The 26,614-nt window shown below is 40.6% G+C and overlaps 1 protein-coding gene across 2 annotated transcripts in view; it reads right to left on the reverse strand.

Moving 5' to 3' along the window:
• Positions 1-26,614, reverse strand: part of sema3c (sema domain, immunoglobulin domain (Ig), short basic domain, secreted, (semaphorin) 3C) — a 46,030-nt gene that overhangs the window by 8,573 nt on the left and 10,843 nt on the right. For both annotated transcript variants that reach the window (XM_017034599.2, XM_017034601.2), the window contains 11 exons: positions 15,962-16,122; positions 14,655-14,717; positions 9,831-9,950; positions 7,600-7,690; positions 6,631-6,750; positions 5,897-6,039; positions 5,706-5,820; positions 4,525-4,594; positions 2,569-2,713; positions 1,918-2,140; positions 278-366 (listed from right to left, as the gene is read on the reverse strand). In XM_017034599.2, coding sequence (XP_016890088.1) covers positions 278-366; positions 1,918-2,140; positions 2,569-2,713; positions 4,525-4,594; positions 5,706-5,820; positions 5,897-6,039; positions 6,631-6,750; positions 7,600-7,690; positions 9,831-9,950; positions 14,655-14,717; positions 15,962-16,122 — 1,340 coding nt within the window. The remainder of the gene's footprint in view (positions 1-277; positions 367-1,917; positions 2,141-2,568; positions 2,714-4,524; positions 4,595-5,705; positions 5,821-5,896; positions 6,040-6,630; positions 6,751-7,599; positions 7,691-9,830; positions 9,951-14,654; positions 14,718-15,961; positions 16,123-26,614) is intronic.

The raw sequence follows: 26,614 nt of genomic DNA on the forward strand, positions 1-26,614 counted from the left end.
ACACGTTCACTGATCTCTGCTCTGATAAAACCACATGTGCACTGGGCTGAGCACGCTCAGACCCTCAGACCCCTGTAGGAGCATACAAAACATCATTCAACGCTGCAGAACATCCATCTCTTTAACATCACCACGTCCCTGTCTGGCTGCCCCGGGTCTTTGTGATGTGGCTACAAATACTCCTCCTCTTCCTTTTTTTTGTTCCCTCTGATTTTTGGCAACAGAAGAGGATGAAAGTGAAAGAGAAGGAATAGAGAAAACAACAAAGGCAGCAGACCTTAAACACTTCCAGCTCCTCCAGGATGAGATCTTCCTGCAGGGAGTGATTGCTGGGCAGGACGATCACCTTCTGTATTGTACCTTTGTCTGGAAGCAGAACGCAGACGTGCCGTTAGATGTAACACAAACTCACAGAAATGAACGTAAAGAGAACTGCAGAGCTGACTGCTGTTGAAAAATGAACCCCCGAGTCTGTTTTCCTTTTGCCAGTGTTTGCTTTTGAATTAGCCCTGATAGCCGTGACCAGTTTCCATAGCAAGATCAACTGTGGCAGGAGTGGGAATCGGAGCTCTTAAGCCAGCAGAATGGAGGACGTAGGCCACGGAAAGTGCAAATTCAACCCAACCAAACTATTGTTAACAAAGCAGCTTTGTCGGAGCGGGAGTTCGGGGAGAAGGAGTTACAGGAACAGCCCCTGGAAGGGTCTGATAACTGTGACTCTCTCATCCTCCAAAGAAAAAAAAAACAAAACAGAAAGGCACAAGTTCTGGCCGAGATACGGTTGAACAGGCGCTGGCTTTTCTCTGAGAAACAAGAAAACGCTGCCTCAAAAACAGGAGCAGCTGCAGGATAAAGATGGAGAGGAGTCCCAGAGCGCCTGACTGAATGCAAACACATGCAAACATGATAGTGCACGAGCACAAATGCATGCATAATAAGAAAACAGACGAGTGTTGTTCTGTTGGGCCTCAGAGAGATCTGCACAAACATAAGAGGCAGGTGGAAATGAATGTGGAGAAACATGTGTTCTCAATTTCTCTTTTTACTGAGTACGAGTCGACGTTCATTTTCCAAAGACGTGTCGGAAACTGTACGATGAATAAAATCATTATTTAGAAACACACCTGAATAATTTACACCTATGTGTGCTTGATTCCAAGGCTATAAGGACTATAAACCAATTTTTTCCCTCTGTCAAACCCAGTGATCCTGCTGCTAAAACTCAAGCAAACCAATAAAATTAAATTAAATGAACAAATGGGTTGGTTCAAACAAACATGTCTAGATAAGTTGGACTGAGAGTGAGAAATTAGAACATTTTAAACTAAAACCTAGCTAAAAGACTCAAGAAGCTTAACCTTACATAAACCTGGTCAAGATCAGACATGAAGCTAAAATAGTTAACACTTAGCAAACCAATAAAATTAAATTAAATGAACAAATGGAGATTAGGCAAAAGATAACTAACTCTACCATAACAAAAAGCAACTGTAGCAATTAAAAAATGTCAAAAATATGCAAAATAAATCAAATAATATATGCAAAAAAGCTGACTTAAACATAGCCAGAAGTTTCTGTAATGAAGGGTTGACATTTTTTTCCCCTTTATCTGATGAAGTGTGACATCACTGATCTTTTATTTTTTCCACTTATCTACCACACCCACTGTCCACTATTCTCTGTTATCTGTTTATTGCCACTGCAGCTGTGACTTTATTTTAGACTTATGTAACACCTCGATGACAATTCATAAAGATAAAGATTGTTTTTCTCTTGTGCATTTTGTAAAAAAAAAGGGTTATTCCATGTCTATAACAAGTGGAGTTTAATTACACAAGATAATTTATCAATAAAGTAAAACAAACACTAAAAACAGAAATTGCTTCCAGTAATGACTAGACTTCATTCGATTCTCACCTGTCCCCAGGAAGAGTACTTGGTAGTTGCCATCCGCTGCCATGACCTGGTCCACGGCCACGGACGTGTATCTGTACTCGGCGTTGGTGCGAACCACCAGGGGTCGCCGCCCTACTGGGTAAATGGGGTTGAACATAACCGGGTGATTTCGAACAAACGTCACCACATCGTCAGGGAACTCCTTTGTTGTCTGGATGTCAGGAGTGAAGGCTCCACCCGGGCACTGAACACATCGTAGAAAGAACTGTATGTTAATGTCCATATTTCTGTATAAAACTGCTGAAGGAACTTTAATAATATATATATATATTGTGTTTTTAGGAAAGGGTTTGACATCAACATAAATAATGAACCCTTAGTAGAAGGTAGAAATAAACTAAGATTATATAAGGTGTTCCTCAGAGATCAACACTAGGTCTCTTAGTATTTAAATCATTTTTATAAAAATTAAATTCATGCTTATTAATAAAGCTTCAATTATTTTTGGTTTACAAAATAAATTACATTTACAATAATTTCTTAAATGACATTTAATAATTTCAGTACAATTTTATTATCTAATACTGCACATTCAGCAAATATTTGTTGCAGAATTTGTGTTTTTTTGAATGTCGATGCTTCTTTTGTTCATAAACCAAGACGATGACTTACAGTCCCAGGGCGGGGGTAAGGAATGCGTCCTTGAAATGCCGTCCACTGGAAATTGGGTCCCTCTCTGTGAGCAAAGGGTCCGTTGAAGACCGTGAGGACGTCGGCCATGTTGTAGACACAGACGGCCGAGCCTTTGAACACCGAGCTGAGGCAAATGAGAAGCACAGATCGAGTAAAGCCTAAAGTCAAGGGGAGCCAAAACTAAGATTGAGTGTTTCCGAGGATCTGCAGTCGTGAGTGGAACCTGCCTTTCCCTCCATTATCAGATGTGGTTTGGCCTAATCATTAAAACCACACTGCTTAAGACATAAAAAACGGCTCGGATGAAAATAGGAAACCCACAAGTGTATATTATGGACAGAAGGAGGAAGAAACTGTGTGATGACAGGAAAACCCAAAAGTTTAAACAAGTAAAAGAAAGTTTGGTTTGGCTTTGAACCGTGATACTGAGCCCACGATTTTTTTATCCTTCTGCTGGTTCTTCCGTAACGCGTACATTAAGGGCCTGAAACACAGAGGAAGTTAAAGCGACAACGTGAAGGGAAAGAAACAGGGGTATGGCAAGCAGAGTGGTACAGGAGAACAGGAGGCAGGTCCATTTGGGACCCACAGTGAGACACTGTCCACAAGCTGTTTGAATCCAATGATATTGGCATGAAAGATGAGGAAACTGGAAACAGGTGGGTGAGTAGGAAGGGGAGCTCAGATGACAGGTGAGCAGGTGGATGGGACTCAAGTATCCAGGATAGATATGAAAGTGTGAGGCCATCTACTGGGCAGATACAGCATTGCAGAAGGCAGAGGTCAAATAAGACAGGCTGGTCTGACGGTTGAATTTTTGGAACGTAAGGTCTTAATATTTTGGGTACTTTCAAATTTCTAGGTAAATTAACTTCAAAAGTGGTAAATCAAACTGCTTTTGAGACTGACTGTTCCTAATATAGAAAGTAGCAGACAAATTACGTTGGTCTGCTCTGTTTTTTATTTTAAAATCAGCGTTCTTAATTCTGATATATTTAAAGCAAATACTGAGCCCACGATTTTTTTATCCTTCTGCTGGTTCTTCCGTAACGCGTACATTAAGGGCCTGAAACACAGAGGAAGTTAAAGCGACAACGTGAAGGGAAAGAAACAGGGGTATGGCAAGCAGAGTGGTACAGGAGAACAGGAGGCAGGACCATTTGGGACCCACAGTGAGACACTGTCCACAAGCTGTTTGAATCCAATGATATTGGCATGAAAGATGAGGAAACTGGAAACAGGTGGGTGAGTAGGAAGGGGAGCTCAGATGACAGGTGAGCAGGTGGATGGGACTCAAGTATCCAGGATAGATATGAAAGTGTGAGGCCATCTACTGGGCAGATACAGCATTGCAGAAGGCAGAGGTCAAATAAGACAGGCTGGTCTGACGGTTGAATTTTTGGAACGTAAGGTCTGAATATTTTAGGTTCTTTCAAATTTCTAGGTAAATTGACTTGCACAAAATCGAACTGCCCTTGAGCCTGACACTGTTGCTAATATGGAAATTACACCGGTCTGCTCCGTTTTTTATTTTAAAAGCAGCGTTCTTAATTCTGATATATTTAAAACTAGTAATACCAATATTTTTTTACATCTGAAAAAAACTTGTCAGCCATTATCCAACAGTTTCTATCATCTCTGAAATGTATGCAAACATCTTGCATTTTATTGGTTGCAAAACTGCCTCAGTGCGGCACGAGGGGAGAGATAATAAAACCCGACACCATATGGTGGAGCCACTGGGATGCTGTGAGTGATAGCTCATCACTGGAATATGCCGCTCCGCAACATGACACATGACGTCTCAATGTAACAGTCTCCGCTGACAGGCACATCCCCTCCCGCTGATCTCCAGTCAGTGATTAACAAAACCACCGGGGCCTGCAGGAATGTTACAGTTGGCCTGCGTGCCGTCACCGCCGCCGCTGCTCTTACCTCGTGGACGTGAAGACTCCAAACACCAGGAGACTCTTGGGTTGTTCAGTTTCCAGCAAAAACACATTTTCTGTAAGGAAAAAAAAAACATGTATTTGTAATACACGGATGTACAACATGTATAAAAAAAGTGTTTACTACTACTTTAACAACGCTCCCTCCACATTCTCTATCATCCTATCTCTGAAGCTATGACCAGTGATGGATAGAGGTATTAAAAACCGTTACATGATGACATGTAATCTGATGACATAAGTTGACAGGCCGGTCAAAAGAGTTGATGCCAGAGCTGATGTTTGCAGTTTTCAAAACTCTGGAAGGCTTTGAAAATAAAACATGGTAACCCAGAGCAACAGAAGAGCGGGCGATGTAATTACACAGGGCTGCTCCAGTCCAAACACAGGAAGTCGGTCGGATACTTTGTGGACAGATCAACTATTTGTAAATACGGTTTAAGGAAGCAACGTAATCTCTGCTTCTTGTTCGGGGTATTTTTTGTGAACCACGGGGTTTGTTTTAATCTTGTTTCTTGAAACCTAAAACATAATATAGTGCTATGTAGAGTCCTGCAGGAAGACCTTACTGACATGGATATTTGAAGTTGCAAATGTAAACAAAAGACAAGGAAAGAACTGGAGTAAAGGTGCATTCTTACAGTAGCACTGTGCAGAATTTCTTGTCACTCTTCTTCACTGACATGCTCTACTACAGTGATTCAAAACCACAGGGATGTGGCCCAAACCTGGGCGGCTAGAGGCCCACGAAAAACTTTCAGTTTTGCACCTGTGGGCCACAAGAGCCGCTGGAATGCATATGTCACCAACTGAAGACATAGGTCACCAACTGAAGACACCAGTGAAATGTTATTCCCGAGAAGCTCAGCTAGAGTGCAACTCTCAACCACAAGGTGGCAGTAATGTCAGTTAGTTCTTTAACAGGCTCAATTATACAAAGAAGAAGACTGTCTTTGCTATGCTAGCTGTAGCGTAAAGTATGAAGAAGTTCCATATAAAGAGAGACGCACATCCTGCAGACCTCCCTAAACGGCTAATTATTAGCATAGTAGCGTAATATTTGATAGGTTAAGGTTAAAGGTTAAGAGTCTACAGTACATTTATGCAACAATTAGGTCCATTTCTTAAATGTGGGTCTACATGTGGTTTATGTGTTTTTCAACTAACCCAGTTCATCAAAGTGGGTTTCAGTTCCATCCTCCTCCAGGACTGAACACACCATCCTGGCTTTGAGAAACGTGGTCCACTTGTTGACCAGACTCCTCTGTCCTCCAATGTCATTCTGCAGACAAACTACACTCAGAACCCTGAAAACAACCTTGGTAAAAACATATAAAAAAACTGTGCTCATGACTCACAGGACAGACTCTGGCAACCATTGTGTGGATATTTTTGGTGTTTCCATTATTGTCCGTCAGCCGCTCACGGAAAAAGAAATAGAGTTTGGCGTCATTGGGATCAGTTCCATCTGGTATGAGGTGGGCGTCGATGAAATTTGGCTCTGAATGAAAAGTTGTAGACTATTAAACAAATCCATTAATAACAGAAAACATTTGTGTAATTTAGCAGCATATGGAGAATACGTCAAAGTAGAGATGAAAAAAAAAAGCACAATTACAAAGTGATGACATTGTTGGATATATCTGAGCATGTGCAGAACAGTGGTAGGTGGCAGTGGTTTAGCCAAGTCCTCTTCTCAAGTCTCTAAAATATTATATCACATATAATATCAGGCCAAATTTGGTTAGTCTCAGGTTAAATAACCAAGTCACTGGTTATTTAAGCACAAGGGAAAAAAAGATTTGTACTCGCTGTTTATACTTTTGTATGGTATTGTTGTATTATTGTATTGTACTGTATTTATACTACATTGTGGCCCCACAATTAAATTATGGATGCAGTTTGAGAACCCTTTCTTAGAACCTCTCGGACATTATTATTGTTATTGTTGTACAGTGAAATTATGTATGCAGTTTGAGAACCCTTTCTTAGATCCTCTTGTCTTCTGTTCACAGTTCAACAGACATTATTATTGTTATTGTTGTACAGTAATTTGAATTATTAGTTTTGGCACTGATGAACTGGCTCTCACCGCTAAGCCATTTCGAGTTGTGTTGGTCCGTTCGCACTGCGTTCTGCTTGGTCAGACTCCTAAAGATGGCAGCATCCGTCCCCATGAAGTCGATGTACATGCCTGAAAAAAGCTCCTGGTCTAGAGAAACAGAAAAAGACAAACATCAAGAATGAAAAAAATGATATTGCTCTTCGAGATTCACAAAGTTCTTTTTTTATTAGTCCCATGATGGAGAATTGTAACATGTTTCTGAGGCACAGATGGTCAGGATGTTGGCTTCCAAGTAGTAAAAAAACTAGATGTGCATTTAAATTTAAAATTTAAAAACATTAAATATAAAAAAGAGATTTCTGAACCACATAAAATACAAGAGGCTCCATGTGCTCAATTCCCAGCGTGTCCTAAAAAATATGGGTTGTGTTAAGGTAGAGTGGTGCTTGTGTGACCCACATCAGACTTTCTCACTAAGGACTGTTTCTTGACACGTCTCAAAGGACCTCAAACCTGAGGACGTCGGGTTTTCTTTTCCAGTGTAGCCAAGGAAGTCGGTATCCCTTTGACCCTTTGCTCCCCCTCCCCCCTCCCTCTCTGCCACTGTTTAGGTTAACCTCAGCTCCTGGGCACTGCGTTGGCACTGCCTCCTGCTGACATAGGCAGAGCTCGGGTGTCAGAAAGCTGAGTCGATCGTGTGATCCGTCTTCTTTAGCTGTGTCAACGGCAAACCTACACTCTTCAACCAATCGGGGATCAAAGAAAAATAGCGACACACCAGTGGGAAGGGGTGGAGGTTGACTTTGACCTGATGGTGTGTAGTAGTCAACCTGAAATTTGAACTCTCCTGCAGTCGTGTGTAAGAAATGCTGAAGTAAAATTGGAGCGAAGGTCACGTTTCTTCCCATTACGGCTGACAAAAATAACAAAGTATTGTAGTAGTAGTAGTGTTTTTACAGGTATTAAGTGATACAGAAGAAGGTAGGAGGCACCTACTGAGCATGACGGACACCGTGTTCACTTGAGGGTTGAAGGAACACCTCCCCTTTCCAGATTCAGTCCTGGAGTCGATGTGAAATACTTGCTCCTGTCGTGGGGGAAGCAGAGGAAAGCGGGGTGAGAGAGGGAGGGAATGTGGGGGGAGAGGCTTGAAGACAGCTTTATGTGATAGTTATTCCATAGTGTGGCCTCAGCTTCAATAAAACTCCATGTTATGAGCCTACCAAATGTCCCTCACCATGGACCTGCTCACATTTCAAACCCAGCTCTAAAAGCAGGTCTAGGTCTGGTCTACTCTAACAGGCCCATGTGGGGCAGTTACTGGACCGGTGCTTATGGGATGAGACAGAGGAATTTCCTGGTAATGTCTTGTCATGTTGGAGAGTCATTTCACTGTTCCAGGTGGAAAAAACCTTGTTTAGTTTTTAACCTGTTCCATCCTGGTGGTAGATGTTTTTGAGGGATAATATTTCCAGTGTTTCTGGTCATCTGATTCTGATAGATGGATTTTTAACCCTCAAAAATGGACAAACTTGTCAAAGACTGTGTCAAAGGTTTTTTTTTTTATGATAATTTTATGATCATTTTGAAGAGACATTCTTCCACATCACTTTTACAGTTTTGACTCCATCAGATTTTTTCCTTTCCAAGAACATTTGAAAGAAACTTAATTCCAGTTCTTTGAACAAGCAGTAAAGCAGGTCGTGACCTATTGTGGAGACATTCTCAAATAATTCTACAAAAAAAGAAGGAATTCACTGTCGTAAACACCACTGTGGAAGAGTTTAGATATAACACTTTCTTTGAACTTAGTGACTTCATAGAACACCATTCTATGCAAATGGTCAATAATGTTTATTATAAAACATCATACAAGATGATGAATGAAGATTCATGTCTCCTGTTTTTGCTTTCATTGTTTTTTATGAATCACAGAACGCTAGGACAACGTCATCATTGATATTGCTCTTGATTTCGGGAGCTTCCTGTTCTTACACCACTTCTTAGACTATTGAACCTCCTTCAGGGGAAAGCAGTTTCATGCTATAATCTCAACGTAAACTTCTGACTCTGGCAGCTTGTTATATTCAACAGGTCCCTGTTCCTTGGACGCTGACGTGTTTCAGATCAGAAATTGCAAACAGAGCAGTGTTTTTTAAACAACAGGCTCCGAGCTGACAGAAAGAGCCCGCTGGGGAGGTTTTCCCACTCGGCTTATTGACTTTTGGCAGGAGCTGAACCGTCTGTGTCGGAGCGTTGCTCACTCATTTTGTTGCAATTTTGTTTGGGAGGATTTTTTGTAGCTAATCACGAGCTGCATAAGAGCAGTAAAGGGTCCAAAAAAGTGTCCATCATTAGAGACACTAGTGATTCATTATAATACTTGTCAACTTAAAGAGAGCTGGAAATTTAATAACGTTTAACATTAAGTCATTTCTGTTTTTCTGATTTATTGAATGAACCTGGTCCTTCTTAAAATGTCTAATTTCCAGTCAAGACTTGTTAAAGAAAATCACATTTTAATATACAGTACAATATCCTAGTCAAATCAGTTTAAGAGGTTTTCATTTTATTTTCCTAGCCAAATCAGTTTAAGAGGTTTTCATTTTAAGGACTTTTAAGGAAATCACTGGTTCCATAAATACTGAGCTCTGACGTCAACGCTGCTGCAAAGATTCATTTGAATTAAATACAATTAAAATGAGCAACTCACCTTTTCAGAATGTGAATATCTAACAATATGAATCAGATGGGACAAGAATTATGGGTAAAATATATGATTCAGTTTTATTTAGCTAATTTAAAATTAAAAACAGTATATTTATGGGCAATTCCAGATAAATTTATGGAAATTTAGACCTGTGGTCTCTTTGATATTTTCTGATTTTGTCTTCTGGAGACCCTCATCTGTTAAAATCCTAATCCTGAAATAAAAATATTTATAATTACCTGAAGCATTGATAATCAACTAGCGGCCCACAGACCAAATCTGGTCCGCTCACCTTCAGACAAATAAAGTTGGTGAAACCTCAGCTTAAAAAAAAAGCGTTAGTTCATCACCATAGTACTGATAAAATAATGTACTAATTACTTTTCTCTGTAATACTTTGTTCCAGAATCACTGATTCTACTACTCTACGGTTTTTCGACCAAACACATCTGAACTTCGTTTCTCTGACGGCCACAGCCCAGCTGTGACCTTGACTGTCTGCGGACGGCAATCGCACCTCTGGCCTGCGACCCCTGTTGATGAAGACACAGACGGGACTGTAGGCTCCGCTGCCACACATGAACAAATGGGTCCTGTTGTACGGCTGCACCACCCGGATGAAGTTCCCACAGCCGTGCTACAGAAAACACAGATAAATAAAAGTTCAGAAGGTGAAAGTCGACCATAAAAGTGTCACTCAGATTCATTACGGCCAAATGTTAAACCCAGAGCAGATTTTTTCGATGTGACCTTTCACGAGATAATCCCGAAGACTTTAAAGTTCCACTTTTAATCTTGGGGCGAATAAATACCCAAGTAATAAAAACTGCTTGTAAATAAAGTGGGCTTGATTTTTATTACCCATAAAAAATAAGACTCCCCTTTGTTCCATAAAATACAACCGGAATTTTGGCGTTTCGCTGCATTCACTCCTCTGATAGGGACCAGCAATGTATATTAGTGAACAAATACTAAATATAACGACAGTACGACAGCATTCCCAGAGTTGGTCCACTTGAAAACAAGGTAGTAATTAATAGCTCTCCTGTTTCACTCTGGGAAAGCAAGGTAGTAATTAATAGCTCTCCTGTTTTTACTTTTCTTTGACTTATCGGTCATAAAAATTGAGTATTCAGAACCTTTTACAGTACATTTACAAGTATCACTACTATACCTTTAACTTTACGTATTAGTAGTAAGAATAAGTCATGAAATGGTTCTCCTAAATGGATTGTGTAAAATATTATGACTGCTGTAGTTTTATTCGCTACTTAGGGTATAAAACTAAGTCATTTCTATTCATTTTTGCCTGAATTTTGCTGTGACATTCCAATGACCCCACTGAAGGAAAACATTTAATTTTTAACTGCAATCCCATTTCTAATTTATAGTCAGGACTGTGTTTTTATTGATCCACTTCATGGAGTTTCCTCCACAGCAGAAAATGTTGTACTTTTTACCCAATGACAGGAAATAAAAGCTATAAATAAATAAAATGGAGACACTAAACCTGATGGTTTTTTACATTATTTTAATCCTTAGAAAGATATAAATCATTGAAAATAATAAACAGAACAAGAGATCACACAGACAGTTAACTGGTCCGCAGCCAAAGTGAGGTCTGGATCGTCAACACGTACAGTGTGTTTATCCCTCTTTAAGTATCTGGTTCCGTTCGATGAGATCATTCCAGCTCGTGTCGCACTTGTGATGATGGTTCTTAACACTGCACAACAGACCCAGAGCAGGCGAGTCACTTAGAACCAAGGTCAGTGGAAAATCAGGCTCAGTCCTTGACTGTAATTCTTGCGCCTCCTCCTGTCGACTCTCCGGTCAAATATCACCAAGACTTTATAGTATGGTCCATGTAATTCACAGCCAGTGAGTGGGAGGTGTTGTGTCTCCTGCTTGTGTTACCTTGGAACAATCGCTTGCTTGACAGGAACCTCAAAGTCAGAAGATGGGGCCAATTTCAAGCAAGCAGCTCTTTTGATGGATCTGAAGTGGTTTTCCAGGAGGCACTAAAATCTTGATGCTCTGAGGCGGCCGGCCATGCAGCTCTGTACGTGTGATCACAAATTTCCGGAGAAGTTCCAGATGTTCTCCTAGTGTAGTAAAAGCTCCTCCAGAAAAATACCCCACCCTGGTTCGTAATCAGTGAAACACTGGAAAAGTTCCAGATCAAATTATTAAGACACTTTCCAGAGAAAGTAGCCTTTTATATCCATACCCTGGAATCCACTAATTCTACAGAGATGGTCAGACAGAAGCTGCTTCTGATGTTCTGCAGGTAATTTCCCTATTTGTTCACGTCTCAATCACAAACCTCATGTGTGAGCTTTTCGATAGCCATTAGTCGTATCTGAGGTCAACTTCCAAATGAGTTCATTCCAGATCCCCTGGAGGGAGTCTCCTATCTTCTTCAAATTTGATGGAGACGCCCCACAACTCTTCCAAGAAATGTCAAGAACACATTTGACCAATTCTCCCGATCTCCCATTATGATCATTATTTGTGAAAGGCACACTTCAGAACAGGTCTCTGATGGATCCGCTTTCAATTTTCTTAAAGTAAATGCCAGAAAAGGGCTCAAATAACCACATCCTGAGAGTGTCTAAACTCTTTCTGGGAATCTGCAGGGAAAGGACTGACAGAAAACAAGCAGATAAAGGAGGTGAAAGTGAAGAAAAAAGGAAAACTGAGGAGAGGTAAGCACGTATCCAGGGATCGGAGAGGAACTTGGCCAACGTTACAAGATCAGCAGCTGCTCCAGCTCACGGCCGGCGCTTGGCTCCTCAGAGAGCCATCAACGGAGAGACACGAGGAGTCTTACTGTCACACACCCATCTGTGTTATTTATCCTCCTCCATATCTGTCTATTTGTCCTGCCGTCTCCTCACCTTTTTCACCTTAGCATCTTCTACTTCAAGCCTGAAAGTCTTGAGGTTTCACAAAACCTGGCGTTGTTCACAAACCTAGCTCCATTCAGCTGATTCTAGCCTTTTCCTACTGTTTGATGGACAAACAGCCTCCAGACGCCTGCTCTTAAGTTCAATAGAAGGTCACGGAGAGTGAAAAGTGCTGGATTTTGAGTAAAACAACATTTTTGGTCCGTGTTCAACTGACAACGGCTGGTGCAAACAATGTGCCATCACCCTGCTGAGATCTGCTTCGCCAGCAGATCTTATCAGAAACGGGGAACTCTATATATACAGATGTGGAGCGTAACACTCACAGAAGAGCTGAGGTTTGGATTTAAATGAAAGGAACTGGTTGGAAACAGTGACCGCAGATCGTTATACAAGGAAAGGAGGACAAGGAGGACCGACGCGGAACTGAACTGAGACTTTTACAAGGAAATCTGCCAGAGCTGGACCAGAGTCAGGACGTATGACGGAAAGGAAAAGGAAGCAAATGAGTGGCTTAACACAGTGACGGTTCACCCAAATATTTGTGGGAGACTGTCTGCAGCAGACAGCGCAGTGAGTCAGAGCTGCAAAACTCTTTGGCCACGAGTTGCTTCTTCTTCTTAACTTCTGCAGCAGTGCCGCTCCATTATAACAGCTGTTGCTGAAAACATCACTTCCCAAAAACGTTAGCAGCAGGTAGATTAGATGACTTTGTAACTAACCCAAACTCATTTTTATTAATTATTAAAGGGAAGAATGTCAAATGTCACAAAAATGTAAAAGAATGACTGAAAATTGCTATCCATTGCTTTAGAAAGCTTTGTGAAGCCCTTAACAATGTAAATCAGTCGACATCTGACCTGAATTAAAGCCTCTGCAAACTGTTGCCCTTAACAATGTAAATCAGTCGGCGTCTGACCTGAATTAAAGCCTCTGCAAACTTGGCGTTAAGATGGTATTTTGAACTTCAGGTGCTTTGGTGAAATTAAAACTCTTTTCTAAAGTGTGTAAACGACAACTGTGCACTAGAGCAATGATAACTGGATGGAGAGTGGAAATGTTGGATTTACAGTGATTCAGTTTTAGATCAATTCCATAAATAAATCAATGTATGTCTATTAACAGCCAGAGTTGTTATGTTTTAATTAAATGACAGCTCAAGTGCACCTGCTTAACTTTATTTACCTTTATTTATTTACTTTACTTCCCAATATTTATATCCCAATAATGTTACTCAATCCGAACAGAAGAGCCAAAAACCATTTCAATTTCTTGCACTAAAGTACAATGATTTGTTTCTAAATTAATTTAAATTGAAAGTCCCACGACCTAAAAACACTGGTTTCCTCCATGGAATTTGGATATGGAATACTGTAAAGAGCTATCGTAAAACTAACCAACAAACTCTATACTTTAAGGTGGCACATTTTTAAGGGCAGTAAAAGTTGCTAAGTTTTTTAAACTTGAAAATTAGGACATGCAAAGACGTTTTATCTAAAAATAGGAAAAAGTGACTTTATCCCATAATTCCCTTGTCCTCTGCTCTGCAACATCTGTTGGCAGCAAACCTGCCTGCACTTGTTTCAGAACAACCCAATTAGAGGGAGAAACAGACGCAGAGTCCGTCTGTGCTTCATTGTACACCTTCATTAAAAATCCTACTGCGGCAAACCACTGCCTGTTATGAAACCTCTGCGTCGATACGCCGCGTCACATTTTGCAAACTTTCAATTTTTGCTTTGTTTTTTCAAAGGTCTCTCTGTGGCCTCAGATCCTCCCACGCCACACTCCAGTCTTAAGAATGCCCTCTGTTCCCTCCGCCACAGGACCTCCCCCTGCTGACTCACCCGAGGACAGCTGCAGCTGCCTGCCTCCTGCACCTGATGGGAAAAGGAAATCCCAGGAGGTGCAAGCACAATTCCCAGCTGTGGATCCCACTCTGAGTGTAGCGTTTGTGGGACAGCTAGACTGAAATCAGCCATTCCAGCTTGCTTTCTTACTGGTTGTTATTGATATGGATTTTCATTCAAAGGAGGAAGAGTATGTTGTTTCTTCTTAATATTCCAGAGAATTAACAGGAAGAAGATTATTCTCCTTTTTTGCATTAATGCAGAAACATAAGCTTCTCTCGGACATGAACAGCAGGTTAGCGGCTGTAAAAGAGACGATAAAGATCCCCAAATGTCCTCTCAACTTTTTTCCAGAACCTTCCCAAACGCTGCAAACCCTCAAAGTTGTGTCAGATTTCCAGATAATGTCCTGGTGAGATATCCAAGTGGGAAGAAAGACGGAAAAGCTGCAGACATTTCACAGCAAGGGAGTGATAATGTGCAGGACGTCGGGAAAATACACATATTTCAAGAAATAAGAAGTAGAAAAGTAGAAAAAACAAAGGTTTTCATCCGAGAATATTTTTGTTCATTCCTTCTTACCGTAGGATCCTTGCCGGCCATCTGACATTCCTCTATCTTGCTGGGAGATGCAGGCCAAAACACCTGGTGGTTATAAAAGAAATAATAATTAATAATAATAATAAACTGCCTTGAACTTCAACATTCACTCATTTTTACTTCAGGCGAAGACAGTGGGATGTTTTGGAACTTGTTTGAAATCACATGTGAATTAATTGAGTGACATAAAATTGTGAGCATTTAGAGGAAGATCCTGCCAAAATGGTCAATTATCACAATGGACTTTGGTGCAGAAGATTAGACACTTTATTAATAAATCAAATATTCCTGTGTTTGATAGTGAGGAAACAAAGCAAAGCTTCAATGATATTAGAAATAAGCTTAAACAGACACAAAAAAACACAAACACAAAAATGTTTTCTTTTTTCCATGAAAATTAATTACAGCAGACAACCAGCCATGGAAAATTTGTCTGTTTTTACCCTCAGGAGATGTGTTTAAGGTTCTAGTTCAACGAATATATCAAGCAATTTACCCAGAAATAAAAATTCAGACTGTGTTCAGTGAAGGACTCCCTAGGGAGGAGCTGAAATGCCACTCCATCTGTTTATGCATTTAAAGCCTGTCAATTACACTGACACTGGTTCCATCAGTCTGCACAGCTTCAGAGCTCTGGTGTTTTAATGGCTCTTTTCCACAACACCTAAAATGGTTGCGATGACGGGGAGGTGTGTTGTAATTTGCATGTAAAAGCCTTAATTACAATAATGTCTGCTGGAGCTCTTAGATGAATATGTGGCCAATTACCTGTAGTTTTTAGAGGTGACTTCTGACAAAGTACAGTGGTTATGCTTTCAAATAAAATTGCAGTAAAAACTGAAATTGTGTCATTAAGGAATAAACTCCAACCTATTGTTTATCAGGTAGGACGGAAAAAAATTCCTCCAGGGTTTTCACTGTCTGTCTATTGTTTATCAGGTAGGACAAAATTCCTCCAGGGTTTTCACTGTCTGTCACTGCAGTAGGTCGGTTTTCACCGCTGAACTGCACCATCTCGGAGATTTAAGGTCATGCACATTCAGCAGCACCTCCTGTCAACACTTTTAGATTATTGACTTGAAACAGGACGAGAGTTCATCATCAATCATTTCCAATCTTTGGAAACATTGAGAGGCGAGCCATTCTTTGGTCCTCAAACCAGCTAACATATAGAGAAGACAAAACAAAGCAAACTACGGCCAGTAGGAATTCCGTCTGGAATGTGGAAGGATCTAAGATGTGCTCCACCTAGTGAACAGTAAACTAAATCACTGTCACCCGTTTCTGACCTTCAGTGTGCCGTGTGTGATGTTGTTGATGTCCATGGAGAGGACGTGATCCTTACTGCCCACATACATCCTGTCCTGGTCCTCGTCCATGTGCAGGATCCTGTAGTCCATGGCCTTGTCAGATATACTGTAGTGTTCAAAGGAGTGGGAGGCCTGAAGGTCTGAGTGATGCATGCAGGGGAAAAAAATACATGTTAAAAATGTGTTTACACCAGACCAGAGGAATTCAGTAAACCAGGGATAAAGCTAAATACAATATTGAGTCTGATCATATAAAGATCAAATGTTAGAAATGAAATAATCTGAAAACAGCCTCAGGTTATTCACATCTTGCATGGCAAATATGAAGCAGCTAGTTACAGGATTATCTGGATGATTAACATCAGCATGCTTTAAGGTCTAATGACTTTAATCCATCTCTAATATTTTAACATGAGTAAAGAAATTATGATAATGACGAACATTCGTCTGCATGTATATAAACTCTTACAAAACAAGACTATGGCTGTATGTAGTAAAAGTAAGGCCTGATTTTCATTCCATAGTAAAATGTTGATCCAATATTGGATTTAAATCAAAAACAGGGAGAATTCTGGGAATTGGTTCTTCTCATACTGACCTGGAAAGTTCTTTAAAAAAAACAAAAAAGTCTCAACAGTTCATTAAACGGAGCAAACTTCCTGGCCTGACCACTGAGGTCTGAGACCTGAAGAACGCAGACCAAACTGCCCCTGAAATTGATCCCAGGATGATTTATCAAAGTGAAGTCACTTCCTTTTCTATTTCAGGAGTGAGCTGTGACTTCAGAGACCCCGTGTCCACAGACACAGTTCTTCACTGCGGAGTTTCTTCTCCTCATTAAAAGCAGACATTGTTCACACACACTGACTCTCTCACACACTTATATTCAGCCTGTTTGCTCCAAAGGTAAAAAAAAAAGAAAACTCTTCACCAAACCATCAAAGGCCTTAGTGTCGAAGCCAAACTCATGCATATTTATCACTTTTTCAATCTGAACTGAGAGCAGGCGGTGGGAGGTTCTGTGTGTGTGGGGGGGTTGAGGTGGTCACTGTAGATCCCAACCCTCCACTTCCTCCCCACCACCGAGCGTTCTTTGTATTTCCCCTTCTCTAATCAACAAACAGGTTGCCACTGCCTTGGCCTCGGTGCCTCGGGGCTAAAGTCACATTTTCATGATTGTGAGGCGAATGTGTTCGAGGCTGGGGTCCATTATCTGAAAGTAGAGTGGGGTTTTTTTTTTCAGTGTCTCCCTTCCTCCTCAAGCTCTGATCACAGAGCTGTTCAGTGCATTCAGCCTGGAGTGTTTAACTTTAAATAAAAAGAAGTTCAGTACTTCAAACGCAGGAAGGGGTTCCCACGACTCTTAACTCTTTGCCATCTCTTGGTAAACTGTATAGTAGAGCTCTGAAGACTACCTGGAACATAATATTTACAGATAAAACATTGAAAAGAATCTATAGCCCATCCAATCCAAATGTTTAGAGATAAAACATTGAAAATAATCTATAGCCCATCCAATCCAAATGTTCATTCCAACCTTACGTGACAATGTAAACAGGAACCTATTGCCTCAACAATGGTTAGAGAAGACAAGGAGGTATCGGACTGATATCGTTATCGGCAGATACTCCAAGTATCAGACATGAAAAAGATGTATCCCTCCTGAAAAACATCTCCTGTAACCCTTACATTCAACCTATATTATATATATATTTGCTTGTTATAACAAATATTTGTTGTGATACACAAGTCATCTCATCCTGAAAACATCATATATTTGCTTGTCATAACAAATATTTGTTGTGATACACAAGAATAAAATTCTCCTAACCTTTCAATAGAATTTATGACTAATTAAACAGTGGCCCGCAGGCCATATGAGGCATAGGTCCAACCCAAGTGGCTTTGGGTAATATCAAGCCCAGACATGACTCAGACAGTTATAATTTTAATTAATGACTAGCTAACTTTGTTTTTCCAAAAAGTATCAACTGCACGCTATCTTAGCATCTTCCTCAGTGAAAGCATTAATCCAGAATGTTCTTCAGGATGAAGACGACTGCCTCACAGAGCTGTGGTGTTGGACCAAATAACTGTTTAATATTAGGATGAACTTTGTATTGTTTTCTCTGCGGGGTGAAACTGGAGCCTTTCATACTCCCTCTGAAGAGCTGAAGGTCAGCCTGGAGTGAAAGGGGCTGCAGCGGGGGGTGTGTCACATGGATCCTGCTTACTCACCCAGTGACAAACCAAGAACACTCTGGAGTCCACATACCAGTGGATCCAGTATCTTCTCAGTGTTGTGTTGTCAATTCCATGCTTAGTTTGACTCCTGACTGCACCGCAGACCAAACTTCACGTCTGCTGCACCTGCTTCGAGGAGAAGGGCGTTTCATTGGATCTTGCAATTTTCATGTCAGATCCCTGGAACCTCTTTCCCGTCGAGTCCAAACAAATTCCCTCAGCCGGTGCAACATTTCCAAATTACATATATCAGGACGCACCAAAACAGAAAACACAAAAGCTGGAAAACAACAGTTTGACGTCATCGGTCAGCGTTGATGAAACACCCTGGACCACATGGGACTTGTTAGTCATGAGTTTATGTGCATTCTTCACCGCTGAGGTCGACCCACTCCTGACAGAAAAGTGTTTGTGTGGACATCATTCTTCTGGCATGCTCCAGTTTGTTATTGTGGAAGTAGGGAGGAGATTTGTGGTGTATGTTTTTGTGGATGCTGAAGGATAGAAGATAATAGTGTAATAAAACTGTCCTGCACTTCAGCGGAGAGATTTAGGGACCATGTCTTGTGCGAAGACTCGGTGGTGCAGAAGAATCATTTGACTTTTATCGATTCCTTTTGTAACAGCTCTAACAGAGTTAGAGTTCTTCTGTAGTGTCCTACAGTACTACTGTATGTCATGTCCATAAATGAACACGTACAGTTCCATCTTTGCTTAGGAGGAGTCTAAGAGACATCGTAAGAGAAGTGTCATGTCTTGAGTGCGTGCCGTTAATGTGCTGCGTACTACATTTTAGCCATTCAAATTACCTAAGAGCACACATGACTACAGAAAAATCGGGCAAATGGTATCTAATAAAGTTTGTACTTTAAAGAGCTGGAAAAACGTTTTTGATTTTCAGCATAAACCCAATATTAATATTGCTCTTGGTTATATTTCCTTCATGTCCTTAAATACATTTTTTACTTACTTGGATTCGGTTTCTTTTCAGTCCTAGTTTCAAGTAACCAACCACTCTAAAAAGAAGCATATACCTGGACAGGAAGTGATAAAATGAAGTATTTGTGCTGCACTCACTGGGGGCAGAGAGGCAGAAAGATGCTGATAAAAGTGACGGAAGTAAGAGGGTTAAAAAGTGAGCCACAGTTGGTCTTTGTATTATGCATGGCCACAGGTGGGCTGTATGCTGCTCTGTAGACCTCACAGCAGTCCCCAGTGTCAAGCCTTTGACTTTGAGCTTTGACCCGTGCTACCCTGGTGGCTGGATGGCAGACAAGGGTCTGGTCCTGGAGATGGACAGTGGGCTAAAGGCAGAGAGTTTCTATGTCTTTCGCTCTCTTTGATGTGGGTTTTTTGAGCGAAGCGGTCGAGCAGAAGTGGCATAAAAGCCTTTAGTTGGGATGTGAAAGGACAGCATATAGTATATTTATTTAGATTTCAATTAAAGAACTACCTACACTGCGAAAATATATGCAGAGCACAAAGATAGCCAAATAGCTAAAAAAAAAAGAAAAGAAAAAGCTAATTGAGCAGAAAATAGTATATTTATTATTATTTATATACAAGTTTCTTCTCCTTCTAAAATTTCCTTTTCAGTTTTTATGATAAGTTTGACCCAAACAGGGTCCAATCCTCACCAGCATTTCAAAAACTATAAAAAAAAATACTCTGGAAATTATCCATAATGCTTCCAAGGCAATTATATGGAGCTTAAAATATCCAAAGTGAAAAAAATATGAATTTCCTGCTCTGTTTCACAAAATGATGGAATGTTTCTATGTTGCCCAGAGGTTGCTATTCTGGTCAGTTGTACAATGTGACCTTTATCATCCAAATGTGATATTACTGACATTTCTTTCCACATTTTATCCATGAAATGTAAAAAAAAAGGAAAAGTTGCAGTCAAATATGTGCCACAGCATCACTGCTACCGCAGACTGTGGTCACTGTGGCAGAAAATGTGTCCCATAAAGCCTGAAAAGAATTGGTCACAGACACCCTGGACAACCTAGGACAATAATCCATGAAGGGAATCAAGCCACAGAGTCCAACAGAGTTGGAGAAGAACGTCCTGTTTGATGTGACTGCAATGAATTCAGATAAGACAGAAAATGCAGGACTGAAGAGTGGCATCAACAAGCACCAAAACAAAATATCACCAGGAGTCTTTTTGACTGGTTTGTCCACCAGAATGTTTTACAAAGTCTTATAGACAAAATAACCGCTCAGTTGTACACAACAATATTTAGGGCCTTACACTTGATGGTCCATAAATAAAGAGGGTTTCTACAGCTCAAAACCTGGTTTTATTTTACCTGGTCCAAATCGGCCAACAAATAATTGGTCTATATTTTGTATTAAGAATGGGCTACGTAAAAATTAACTGACTTGTTTGTCACAAATTTTGTTAGAAATCTTACTAATACGTCCAAATTACATATAATATTGAGCATGTGGATCACAATTTCACAATATGATGGAATTTGTTCTCATTTGCTTGTGCTTAGCTGAAAACAACTTGTATAAACCACATCTGGATCAAATTCCTGATGGTGAACTTGACCAGGTAAGTTAGGTCTTGAGAATATTGGCCAAAAACATTTGATCCAAACTTCAGATAAAACATTAAACTAACTGTAAAAAATTCAAAGCACATTTTTCTGGACCAGAGGTGGACCAGACTGCTCTATAGTACGTGGTCAATCCTAGGTCAACAAAGTTAACTTTCTTTCTTTATATACCGTATAGACTGTATAGAGAGAGCTGAAACATAGTCTACCTTTTGGATGGCAGATGTGGGGCACTTAGAGACCCATAAATCTCTGATGTATTTCTGCCAAGTGACCAATTTTGGTATGTGCATTTTGAGATACAGACTCATAAAAATAAGAGATTTACAGTGGATGGAAAGAATGTCAGAGAGAGAGAAAAGGTGCAGCTATGGACCTTTCACTGACATTTCAGGGAACTGTGCCAAGTGATTGAGTTCAGGTTTTTCTAAGAGACGTTTTGTACTTTTCAAATTCCATAAGAGATATAATCGTTATAAGATATGCAGTAGAAGTGGAAGGAAAGCATTGATGACGGTTTATTTTGCAGGGGTTTTGGGTGGCAGGAAAGTGGTGGAAATGTAAAAACACAGCTGCAGTTTGTACAGTTTCCCCTCTTCTGTTTGCCAACACAGGCAGTAACCCAAAAACTCCATCTGTAGGGTGTCTACAGTGAACATGAAACGATAATAAAACCAGCATGGGGCAACAATATGGGAGTCTTTGTCAGAACAGTAGCTTTGCCGCCTTTAAAGAAGAGTTGAACCACTTTGACTTGGATCTGGAGTGTTGGTTTCTTTTTTTAAGATCAACGCTAGAGTCTGAACAGGATTTAAAAGGTGCCTCTCAACTAATTAACACTTCAGCACTCTGACAGTGAGGCCAATTACAAACCAACTTTAGCGTCTCCCATGCAAATCAGCCCTCATGAAGTGACTCTTCTTACCTGAAAAGCCGGCATGAATAAATAAGCTTCATGCCAATGGGGGTGCACTACCTAATCAAAAGAAAAGCTGTTCTGTGGTTGTCAGGGGCATCGGTTGGGAAGAGCCCCCGCCTCCAACCATCACTCATCTTGATAAATATTGAAGAAGGGGCTTAGGCTTCCCCCTCTTGCAATTAATCCATCCTCAGAAGATGAAGAGGTGTTTTATCGTGGAGCACTGACCCGGTGCCAAATGCCACAGGCCTTTGTCCGTATCAAAGCCCACAGTCCTTGAGTTCAATTCTAGAAGGCTGCACTTGCCCACCACAGTTCTGGACCACTCGTACATATCAGGACAGTAAAAGACTTTATCCTGGCAACTGACAGGAGTCTCTTAAGATAAAAAATGATCCACAACTGTCCAAAGAAAATAAGTGGCCATTTTTCTTGCGGTTGAAGCAGCCAGAGGGCACAGTACTGACAAGTGGCATCTACATATGGGATAAAGGATGTCGAAGGTGTCGCTGGAGAGTAAGCAGACCACCCAGGATGTCCAGGACGCGAGCTGACAGAGTCGTCCGATTGTCTGTCCAAAAGACATACTCCACATTCCCTGGCAGGCTGCAGGCTGCGCTCAAAATGCAAACAGCATGTTCTGTGACGCCTTTTTTGCAAACACTTGTTGTGGACAGGAGCCTGCACTGAGGAGACTGTATATACAGTACATGGAGCTTCAGTCAGTTTCAGACTGATTATTTTTTGTTTTAGATTCAATCTTAAACCAACGCAGCAGAACAAGTTCATTGGTAGCTAAAAAAGGCAAAAATAAGACACAGAATTGGTATTCTGGTTCAAGGTTTACCTCGAGGCTGGATTTTAAAGTCTTGATATGCAGTCATCAAAGATTTAGATCAACAAAACAGAATAGAAACATAGAAAACCAGTTGAAAGTTTCTGGCACTATGATGAAGTAAAAGTCTGTTACTTCTAGTATTGGAATGTTGGCCACATTCTTCTGGCCTGTAATGTGTCTGTAATAGTTTTGGGCTGTATTCCAGACAGAGAGTAGTTTGGGAAACAAGATCTAATCTTATGGAAATGTAATACTGCATATTTTGCCCTTAAACATGTTCATCTTGCTGCACAAAAACGATCATAATTAAAGGTGAACACCTTGACACACACCTATCTGAGATTGATAACAACTATTGTTGGTTCAATGCCTTCAGACAGGCTGAAACACATATGTCCAGTAGACAGTGTCTACTGGACAAGGAAACGGTCGAGATGCAACAACCCCGAAGAGATTAGCTTTTTTTCCACATTAGGTGTCCAAAAATGTCTACTGGACAAGGAGACGGTCGAGATGCAACAACCCCGAAGAGATTAGCTTTTTTTCCACATTAGGGAAATTCTCCATTTTATGCATGAGTTTCACTTAAAGTTGACATAATTTCTGTTTAAAACTGTTAAAACAACACCATAACTGAAGATTTACATGCTGCTCTGTGATACAAATGTGACAACTCCCCCCACTCTCAATCATTAATTATAGCTACTCAGACACTGGTAATGGAAATCATGTGAGACAGGACAGCACAGTGCTTAAACTCAATGCCTTCTTTCTTCACATATTGAATTCCTGCTTAAAAAAATCTAAATATGACACATGAAACCATGGGTGGGTTTAGTTTTTCTCCCCCCCACTTGTATGTGTGAGTAGAGTGATGGTATCTTGCACCAGTGTCAACTACGACCCGCTAAGCGAGGTCTGATCTGCCAAGGCGTTGGCTAATATTCCCTGTAGGAGCTGAAATACAAGACGGTGATCATGGGAGCAAGTTTACATTCCATAGCCCCCAATTAGCACCTGTCTCTCCTGTCACACGTCACCAGGCCGACTGTGCTTCACACCGACTGTAACCTTCGCCAACAGCCTTTTAGTTTGGGTCTTGACCTCTCACCTGCACTCACCAGGAGCCTCCGGTTACCGCTCACCTCCAGCTAATAGTAAATCTGTGATTTAACTGTCAGCACAAGCTCTGGTGGAGACGTCCAGAGCCAGGAGAAGCCTGCAGGAGTCAGCAAAGTTCTCTGAGGAGGCGCTGTGTTTTATAACGATGGCGCACGGCCAGAAGTAACTGAAGAACGCTCCACCACGTTGGACTGCTCCTCCTGAACTTTGCTTTTATGCTAAAACCATGTCATTTTAGAGTAAAATAAACTTTACGCCTCCTTTGTGAAATGATGTCACAGAGGTCAAGGGGTTGTTTCTTCAGTCTGGAATTTCAGTAAACACATGCATTTAGGGAATAAAATGACAAATGCATCTGCTATAACTTTTGGACTGGGCAGTAAACTCCAGGAAAAGTTGTTTAATAAATTATTTGATTTAGGTTCTTCATAATTGACTCAAGGAAAGAATATTAACCCTAATAAAAAAACTTTTGGAAGCCAAGACGGTGCATAGACAGCGGAAGAGCAGCGGAACAAAAGTTAATTTTATGTCAGCTTTAACTAGTGCTTAGCGATAAATAAAATCAGAAAATAATTTTAAAAAGTACCTAGGCCAAGAGTTAGCTGGAATAAAACTAAAGACTCAAGGAAAAAAAAAATTTAAAGTGACAGATAGCTCAAACTCAGCAAAAGCAGGCCAGAAACTACCTACATTCTTCCAAAAAACCCCAAATGTTCGACAATCAGAGGAGTATCAGAGAGCTTTATGCCACATAACGGGGAAGTTAACCAAAACTAAACTAGACGTTATCCCAAAACAAAAATTAAATTTGGGCCAGAATTAACTGAGAGATAGCAAGGAAATGTACCAGTAAACTCAGCTTATAGGTAGCTTTGTTATTTAAGCTTAGAACAAACCAACATAAATAAAACATGACAATGCTTGGATTTCCAGGTGACTTTGTCTCTCCTTGAAAAGACCACATCGTTGTCTAAACCTGATTAGCTTTCAACGCGTACACATCCAAGGAGGAACAGTCAAACATTCAAGGAAAAGGCCGCAAGGTCAAACACGGGAACACCTCCAAACGAGTGGCAGAAAAAGGCTGTCAAACATCTCGTCCACCTTCGGCCCTGAGGCGGCACAAGCTGAAGCTCATCACTCTCACCCTGAGCTTCCTTGAGAAAAAATGCTGAGGCTAAAGTCATTAGACAGAAATCCTGGTACATGAATCTGGAAAAAGTGCAAAAACAGATGCACACGTATCTAAAGTGCTATGGACACACCATTTTTTCAACTACACACACAAACATGTCCAAGTCTAACTTTTCTATTTGCAGCGCGTCTTGGTAGGTTCTGCCTGACAGCTTTGACAGCCCTATGCTTTTCCTCCGCCAAAAATTCCCTCTAATCACAGAGCATCAGTGATTCTTACTTCAGAGGCTTTATTATAATGTTTACCACTGGAAAATTAGGGATGCTAACATGCAAGATGGAAGAAAAGGGAAACCGTCTGGTGTTGAGGATGATGTGAGCTGATGGCTCAGACGGAATCGCCTCAGGCCGGGGTCTGTTTCTGACTCATCAGCAGTGACCTTTAACCTTTCATTGACCCCTGAAGACGAAGAGCTTTTGTTACCTGTTAAAATCCATGGGCTGAACCACTGGATGCATTAAACAGCCCATTGAAATTCATGGTCAGAGAATCCATGACCAGAGAGAGTCCCTACCAAAGGTCCAGAGCACTGGATTTGTCAAACCCTAATTATTATTTCCTTTCTATTCACTTAGGATGAATAAATGGGGGAGTTATCTGGAACTTACGGGTAATAATGTAACTCTAAGTAATTGTTGCTGTTGAATTAACTGGAAATCACTTCAGACTCCTCCAAATCAATTCAGAGCCATGTCTTTCCAATTAAACTTTGAAAGCTCTTCAACAACTGCTGTTACTGTACTTCTTTAATCTCTGAGCCAATGAACATCTGCCAACTGTTGGTCCCTGTGCTACCACTTATATCTAATGATGCAAAGCTACAGTGACATTTACAAATGTCAATTCCACAAAATCCCCTCTTGTTAGAAGCAGTGTTATGTACTGGAATTTTGTGTGAAGCCAGAGGCATTGAGTAATTTGACCCAGTTGCGCATCTCACATTTCTCAATGCAGGACCGATGTGTGTTTGGGTTTTTTTGGGTCAGTGTTCTTTTCAACTAGTCAGACCTTAAAAGACTGGGGCAGTCAATTTTTCTAAAACTCAGATTCAGACAAATTTAATGCGACCAGTGAGATCATTTAAACGTTCAGAACTTGCTGCTTCTCCCAGGTGTTATCGTAGGTCATCAGCATAGATGTGCACAGTATGAACACTTTAATGCTGTGCCTGAAGAAATGTGTTTCATTATTGAGGATGTGAATGTCATTCTGTGGTCAGGAACTTAGGGGTAAGTGGTCAGTAAGTGCCTTGCCCAAGGACACAACTTTCTGTGGTCAGGAAAATGTTTTGAAACATGGGGTGACAGTAAGTGCCTTGCCCAAGGACACAACGTAGGGATGGATTTGAACTTTGATGGAAAAACATCCTGCTGACTCAGGTACTGTATATCAATGATATGTGTAAAGCCAAATCATTTCATTTTGTCATTTTCCTTTGCAGATGACGCTCAAATATTTTATAAATTTTGGGAAACATGACAATAACATGTGTACTGTTCAAAATGAACATAAAGTCAGGCCTAGTTTGAGTGGTACTGAAAATAAGAACCTCATATAAAATGTTTATTATTAAAAACTAATGTATAAACTGACTCAATAGGCTCAATATTATCCCAAAATTGAAAAAAAAAAACACCAACCCACACACACCTTGTGTTAACAGTGGGTCTGCACAAGCTTTTTCAACTGAAATTCAATCAAGTCAAGGAATGCACACTAGGCCACTTAACATGAGCAAAGA

This window comes from Cynoglossus semilaevis, chromosome 8 (assembly GCF_000523025.1).
Source record: "Cynoglossus semilaevis isolate Cse_v1.0 chromosome 8, Cse_v1.0, whole genome shotgun sequence".
NCBI classification, from domain to species: domain Eukaryota; kingdom Metazoa; phylum Chordata; class Actinopteri; order Pleuronectiformes; family Cynoglossidae; genus Cynoglossus; species Cynoglossus semilaevis.